This window comes from Amaranthus tricolor, chromosome 16 (assembly GCF_026212465.1).
Source record: "Amaranthus tricolor cultivar Red isolate AtriRed21 chromosome 16, ASM2621246v1, whole genome shotgun sequence".
NCBI classification, from domain to species: Eukaryota; Viridiplantae; Streptophyta; class Magnoliopsida; order Caryophyllales; family Amaranthaceae; genus Amaranthus; species Amaranthus tricolor.
Genome location: NC_080062.1, coordinates 7,916,583 through 7,924,497, shown reverse-complemented (window position 1 = coordinate 7,924,497; position 7,915 = coordinate 7,916,583). Strand labels below are relative to the sequence as shown.

The following is a 7,915-nucleotide window of genomic DNA, read 5'->3' as shown; positions in this document are numbered from 1 at the left end:
ATATGACACTAGCTATAGTATGACGATAATGACAACTCTTAAAGTCATCAAATCACAATATCACTCGTGATAAAAAGTTGTAGAGAACTCTAAATAATGAGCTTTATGAGAGCTTTCTTATTGTAATGGGTGAATTTACACTAAGAGATATACTTCTTCTATATCCTTATTTTTGGGGTAGGTTACCTAAGATACCACCAAAATCTTATTGTTTTTGTTTTGTTCTTGCTTAGTCTGTGCACTTATTTGGTTATGTTTTTTCTCGATTTCTCATCCTTATCTCTTCTTTGAGTGTTCATATTCACAATATTCATAATATATTGATGACGTCAATTAGAGGTAGAGGAAGCTTTATATATGCTTATGTATATATAATAATATACTTGAGAATCAGGTCATTTAAATCAAATTTGGATCGAATCCTTTTCAAAAATCAGATATCATTAGAGTAATATTAGTCAATTTATGTCAAATTAAATTATTCTTGAAAGAGTCTTTTTTTTCAAATTATATAAAGAATTGCATGACTAACTTTAAATTTAACAAATTATAAACGGAATATAATTGCAAGTTATTCAATCATAAATCTTTAGTAATATCATTTTTAATAATACAATTCAAGTTGATTTTGTGTTAACATTTGATTTAGATAGAGTTATTACTTTCATTTTAAGTTTCATGTCAAGTTAGCTTTTCTAGTGCTTATGTTATTGTTGAGTGTGTCACAAAAATCCAATACTATCTTCATTTATTTCAATTTGCCTCATTTCCTTTCGTGGCTTGTCCCACTCATTTTGCATTGTTTTTAATTTGAAAATAAATCCCTTCATATTCTTATATTTCATCCACACATTATAACTTTCTTTTAAAATGCAACAAACAACATTTCATTACCCAAACGCTATTAATTGGCTCCATCTAAAGTGAGATTTGGAAGGGTCGAATCCTTATTACTCATAAAACTAACAAAGATATTATTTCCTATTGATATTTAGTAGCAAACATAATATTCATACAACTTCACATAAATAAGAAGTGCACATGATTATTGAACCATTTAACTTTAGTTCATTATAATTCGAAACCAACAAACTGTATATCTTAGACCTCATTTAACTCATTATAAAACGCGTGTCACGGTGAAACGGTCTGAACTAAATGTTTGGAATGATCTTTGCATGATGTTTTGGTGCTTTGTACCGTTGACCATTGTGTATTTGTGTTGCTTCTACGCAAGGTATAATACTACTATGATATAGTAGTAGAATATTCATTTTATTGAACTTAGGATCTCCCAAAACGCCAAAACCAACGCCTCATTTTCTTTCATTTCCCCATCTCAATTCTCACTTGAATACATCATTCATGTCTCTCTTTCCATTCCCCTTTGCATTTTTCCTATTTCTCTCATTAAACCCACACATCTTCTCTTCTACAGCTTCCACAATTTCCGAAGATGTTGAGGTATTCTGAATTTTGATGACAATTTCTTAGGTTAATTTTGTTTTCTGATTGCACAATTTCAACATTATTTCATGATTATAATGTTGTTTTTTGTTGTGGGTTAGATTACATATGGGTCTGTTGTGAAGCTGATGCATGAAAAAACCAAATTTAGGTTGCATTCTCATGATTTGCCTTATGGGTCTGGTAGTGGACAACAATCTGTTACTGGGTTTCCTTCTGGTTATGATGCCAATAGCTATTGGGTAAACTCTCTCTTTCACTTTGGTTTCTTTATCTCTTAAGATTTTGTAATTGCAATATTGCATTTAATCATTTTCATTATCTTTTGCTTGAGGCTATCAAGAAATCCCAATTATTAGAAATTTTTGTGTTTGGATTGATCAAAATGCCTATATTTGAATAATCTAACTTTAAAGTCATAAAAGGGTTTTGTGAGAATTTGTGTCATATGTATGTTGGAAATTTGGAATTGGGATTATATATGAGGGTAGAAGAATGTGACAAATCAAGGGGTTCTGCATAGGGGTGGAGCAAATATATGGAATAGTTTTTCATAACTTTCAGGCTTAAACCCGAGTATTTAAACTAATGCAAAACAAATGTAATGTAAATTAATGTTCACAAATTGTCGTGAGAGACGGTCTCTCCGAGAGACGCATTAGATATATAGGCTAAATAGCCCAATTCATACAAATTAAAGAGAAAATAAGAATGTGGGCTTCTTGTTTTGAGGTCATCTCTTCGAGAGACGGTCTCTCACAAGAGTAACCAACTAATGTTTGAGTTCCTTTAATTGAAGGGGCCTGTGGAGTCGGGCGCCTTGCAAATTTTCAAACCATGCATGGTCATGCTTTGATCAAGATTCAAATGCAATGATTTGTTGGTAAAATGTGCATACATTTAGTATGAAAAATGGATTGTTAGTAAAAATGCATTCATTCAGTATAATAATGAATGTTTTTGACGGAGATAATGTGTAGGATATCCATAAATTAGAAAACTAAACGAAAATTTGAGAAAATTAATTGAGATAAGAGAATACCTAGTAACAAATTCATGGTATTAACTGTAATTATGGGGCAAGGCTGTTTGCCCCTGCATTCCGAAGTCTTAACCTTACCTAATTAAGGTAAGAGCTTTGTTTGAGGGTACTGTGGTAATATTGATATTGATTTTTAAGGTGGTATTAGTGTGCAACTCTGTATTGAGCCATTGACTACTATTATTACATTGAAGATCATGGGAGGTTTTGAGCATATTCAACATGTTCGACCGCACAGGGCCCCAGAAAATTAGGGGCTTCAATATTAAATTCCTTAGAATATGTTAAGTGCTTAAAGATACAAAATTATTAGAAAAATATCATAATTTTAAAAATGTAAAATTTTTTCAATTTTTGCTCCGCCCCTGTTAAATATGATGGATTATTATTGAATGTTGATACTATTGTGGTATCATTGTGCATTAACCTTTGTATTTACTTTGAAGGTTGTTAAGCCGGAGCTGGGAGCGTCTGCAAAACAAGGTGACCCAATCGTAAGTTCCACAATCATCAGGCTGCAACATTCTGCAACCCGAAAGTGGCTGCATAGCCATTCCTTTGAGTCACCACTTTCAGGCAATCAGGAGGTTTGTTCTCTGATTAAATTGCTTTACAGTGCTCATAATTTGGATATATATTTTTTTTTCTAGTCTTCAACTGGCTTATATTCAAATTTATGCAGCCATCGACAGTAATATCAACTTAAGAAACCATTTATTCCGTGTTATTGTTTATGTCTTTCCCTATTGATTTTGGAGTTACAGAGTTATGAAGGAGGAACTTCCTCAGAAGAATCCCCAAGTCTACCCCTTGAAACCACTTGTTGAAAACCATTAGAATCAACATTCTTAGATTCCTTGAACCGTTGCCTATCTTGTCCCTGCCTGCAATTTTCCATTGCATGACAAAGTTGCTTGCATTTTGCACAAGTAACAGGCTTCCATTCATAAGTCATGCACTGAACCACCACTTGATCATGCTAATTAATGAAAGAAATAGCCTGTGTAAATCACCTTCAACATCCATATCCAACAAAACACGAGCACTTGTCCCCTGCATCTCGTAGCCTCATCTACTCCGATAAACTCACCCAAATCATCAGCAATCTTACTAAGACTCTTCCACTCCCAATACTTAACTTCCTATGTAATCTAACCCACACTGGAGCAGTTTTACACTATGTTTGGAAATAAGGAGTGAAAAGAAAGGAATGGAAGGGGAGGGGAAGGGAAAGGAAGGGGAGGTGTAACGAGGGAGAGTGCATCTTGTTTGTTTAGTCAGAAAGGGAAGGGAAAAGGAAGGAAAATGAGTGTTTTCCTTCCAAATCTTTCCACCTTAGGAGACATTATATTCTTAACAAAACTTGTGTTTTCCCTCCAAATCTCTCCCCTCCCTTTTTGTTATCCAAACAAGAGATTCTCCATCCTTCCAAATCCCTCCCCTTTCTTTCCCTCCATTTCTCTCCATTTCTCTCTATCCAACATAGTGTTAGTCTCCTTGTTCATTTCTAGTTCAGGAGACGAAGGTTCAGCAAGAAGAGGTTTCTTATTAAAGAAGTAAAACCATATCCCTATTCTCCATATAAGAAAACAAACCAGAAAACCCCTTTCAACAATCCCTACTTCATCCACATCGAAATCCTTTCAGACCCTTGGAACAAAACCATCTATCATGCTAACAGGAGGATTTGCACTTAAGTCTTAGCAAAAAACAAAAGACTTGAAATACAAAATTTCACCAAATATATCTTCAACATCAATCTTAATTCTAGTAGGGGGAGTAGATTGATTAACAAGGGAGTGAGATCCTAACTCACCAGATAAACCCCCTATAATTCCTAACTCCAGGCGAAGGATAAGAAGAAACCTTACCAGGAGCACCATTAATCAGGTAATGCCATTGCCTAACCTGTTGCTTACTAACTAAGCTAGCCTGAAGTTCTCCAGCAGACTTGATTACTGTTTCATTGAATGTACCAACCACGACCTCTTTACACCCAGAAGAAGGAGATTCTACAACATGCTCTGGATTCTGGAGTTCCAACCTTACTTGCATGAGAAAATCCATCATCAACCACCACCTGTTCCCCTTATTTTGCTTTGATTTTACTATCAGAGCCATGGTGGGGGTACGATAGCAGGGGAGCTAAACACAAGGAAACTTGGGCAAGAGGAAACGGTTCTCCTATACATACTAATTATATTTGCAATTTTTTGCAAGTCAAGACATGCTTGGTGTTTCTTAATATGGACCTCGTTGATGCTGTACTGCTTTTCCTACTGCATGCATTTATAGTCCATATTTTAAACTACCTCCTCATTCTCAGATTCCAACTATATGAACTTCGTGACCAGTTTTTTTAATTTATGCTTTGTTTGATTACGAGATTGGACCCAGAGTGCTTCAGGTGTCAGAAAACCGGTCAACGATGCCTTTTTGAATTACAGGATTCGCATAAATCTAAATTTTTTTAAGCTTTTTGAGAGATTTTGCTGTTACTGAGCGTCAAATATACTTGCTATTGAATGTAGCTTTCCATAACTGTCAATTTCGTGTACGGCATGAATACAATTTACAAGTTTAAAATTGATAATATAATCTGTTCAGATATGCTCTTCCACTCAGAAAATTTTTCATGGTTGAACTTTCCATAACTGTCAATTGCGTATACAAATATATGTGCTATTGAATGTAGCTTTCCATAACTGTCAATTGCGTGTACGACATGAATACAACTTTCATACATAAACTTTTCATGGTTGAACTTTCACAAATACTGGTGGAATTGATAACAATGCCAAAGCCTCAACCCAAACAATATGGGATCAAGGCTTTTGGTATCTGTAGTAGTAAAATGGGAATAAAGAACCAAGGATGTAAAGTGAATACGCATATTTTTGGTGAATGGATGATATACACCCCTTCCAATGGTGGGATACATAGTAGTTCCTTGCTCTTTACTTCCTTTACGGTACATAGTAAAATTTTTCTTTTTTGGAATTTGTACTGAGATAGGACTTCTATGCCTTACCAAATGTAGGTCAGCTGTTACGGGAGTGAGAAGAACTCCGACACAGGTGATGACTGGAGGTGTGTTGTAATGACAATTAGTGAATACACTCGTTTTGTTCATCTATATTACAGTTAAGTTTCAAAATTTCTATCTTATAAAACTAAACTATTAATCAGACTTGTAGTTGAAGGAACGGAAAAAACGTGGAAGAAAGACCAAAGGGTTCGGCTTCAGCATGTGGATACTGGCGTTTATCTACAAAGCCACAAGAAGAAATATAGCATGGGACAGCAAGAGGTGAGGAACAGATAAATTTTCTTAATCTATTATTTTTGCAACTTAGGGGGTGTTTGGTGTGATAAATGGAAATGTAATGGAAAGGGAATACATAAATAGAGATAAAGTTAATGCTTAAGTGGTTATTATTCTTAGTTGTTTGGCATAAAGAGATGTAAGAGAATAAGAAGAAAGTGCAAAAACCAAAAATACAATTGGTTTTTGGTGAAAAATCGCTGGTAACAACTTGGAGGTATTCATTTGCTTTGTGAAAGGAATTGGGTTAACCCAATCTCATAACAAACACTAGGGGGTATTTAGCAAAAAAGTTTATTGAGCAATTTTAGGTTATTTTGATACAATTTGAGGGTTGGGTGGTCAGACCAGCCGTGCTAATATTTGGTAAATGAACTGTTTAAAACAACTTAAAGTTATGAATAAGATTTTTTTCAACAAGCTGCTCATAGCAACGGGTTTAAAATTAGCTGGTCAAACCAGTTAATAAAAACAATTGGTCAAATCAGCCACTATAATCAGTTATTAGCCGATTGCCAAACACCTTTTAAGTGATGGAATGAGATAATTGGATCCGTTAAACCTAAAATCATTGCTTTAAATATAGGTGATTTAGCAGTGTTATACTAATGTATCACGAAGTTCATGAACAAGAAATATGTGCATTTTAGTGAGAAAACGAGTTAAGCAATCTCTTTTACTCCATCTTACATAGATCATGTACCGAAGAAAAATTTTCATCTAGAAGCAAGTCGTGATGAAATGCTTGTTTGTTAAGTTTCTCGTCTCATTGTCTATCAACCTCCGTGTCACTGATTAGAAACTCACTCATCTTTGAGCGATCACTTATCAAAAAAATTCATTTTGATGTTTTCCCAAATAGGTTTGTGGTGTGCGAGACAAAAACAGCGATAATATTTGGATAGCAGCTGAGGGTGTGTACTTCCCTGTGAAGAAAAGCAACGATAGCGCTTAGAGACATCCATAATATACCAGTTTTTTATAGCAAGAGATATATTGAACTGATTATTGCTCAAAATTTTGATAGAATTTTTTTTTTATCCTCCTTTGGAGTGTAATGTCACATCAAATTGTACAATTGGAGATAATTCATTAGTGATTAGATAATAACTGGTTTTATTATTGGCCAAGTCTGGACCATATGGAGCATTATTCAATCTTTTTCTGCACTTTCTTACAACTTGAGCTATTCAGCAAGGTTAGAAGATGTTCAGGTGTATATGTTAAGTTTAGCTGGACTAATTGCCAATGCCAGTATATAATCGGAGAAACAGGGGTGCGTATATTTCATAAGTCAAAGAGATACCACCCGAAAACTATATGGCTCTGAGAGGAAGGGTTCCAATGACTTATAAAGTGTACACACCATCTTTAACTCGATAATGTGGGATAAACCATCTCAACAATATACTCCCAACTTCCTTGAGGTTAGTAATTCATGAGTCACGATGAACATGAGAATTGTTTTGTTTGATAAACTAGTATAAGCCTATGCGATGGGCGTGTTAGATTAGACTTTTTTACAGTTTATTGGAGGTCAGATCCGGGCGCCTAACAGGCTTTGGCTGTTGCACAACTCTATCGACTCAAACGAAACCTTATGTTGACTTGTGAGCAAACTACTTATGTGTCTATGTTCCATTTGAATGAGTCAGAAATCAGAGTTAAAGTCATCAATCCAGTATCCCGTACAAGTTTGATTTCCTATGTTACCCTAGTTTTAAGCCCAAAGGCCCGTACACTTTAGCAGCAACAAGCCGGCCATTTCATGGAACAGTAAAGGCCCACTTTTGCTTCGGTATTGTTTACATCTAACCCGCTGCGCTGACAAAGGCACATGATCATCACTTTTTTAAACGAAGAAAAAGATATGGAGATTATTATGGACCCTTTTTTTTCATTGTCGCTTTTTATTTTTATTGTGTATTTTTATAAAATAATTTTAGATGTTTCTTTTTCGTTTCTTCTTTTTATAATTGTTAAATTTTTTTGACAACATGTCTTTGACTATGCTCCCCACTAAAGTTGCATTTTGTTTAATTGAATTGTGAGATTATTTACTTTAATTCATTCATTATCCA

General features: G+C 34.7%; 1 protein-coding gene across 1 annotated transcript; it reads left to right on the top strand.

Moving 5' to 3' along the window:
- Window positions 1–1,271: 1,271 nt before the first annotated feature.
- LOC130802815 (stromal cell-derived factor 2-like protein) lies at window positions 1,272–6,974 on the top strand. The gene is made up of 6 exons (XM_057666902.1): window positions 1,272–1,464; window positions 1,569–1,709; window positions 2,956–3,096; window positions 5,550–5,599; window positions 5,699–5,819; window positions 6,697–6,974. Exons 1-6 carry the CDS (start codon window positions 1,366–1,368, stop codon window positions 6,787–6,789), a joined length of 645 nt encoding a protein of 214 aa, XP_057522885.1. The 5' UTR covers window positions 1,272–1,365; the 3' UTR covers window positions 6,790–6,974.
- The last annotated feature ends 941 nt before the right edge of the window (window positions 6,975–7,915 follow it).

Bases quoted from the DNA above. Each gene is read 5' to 3' on its own strand.
- LOC130802815 (XM_057666902.1), top strand. From the start codon at position 1,366: ATGTCTCTCTTTCCATTCCCCTTTGCATTTTTCCTATTTCTCTCATTA. The intron at 1,710-2,955 runs GTAAACTCTCTC...TTTACTTTGAAG, and splicing joins ATGATGCCAATAGCTATTGG to GTTGTTAAGCCGGAGCTGGG. The intron at 5,820-6,696 runs GTGAGGAACAGA...TTTCCCAAATAG, and splicing joins ATAGCATGGGACAGCAAGAG to GTTTGTGGTGTGCGAGACAA.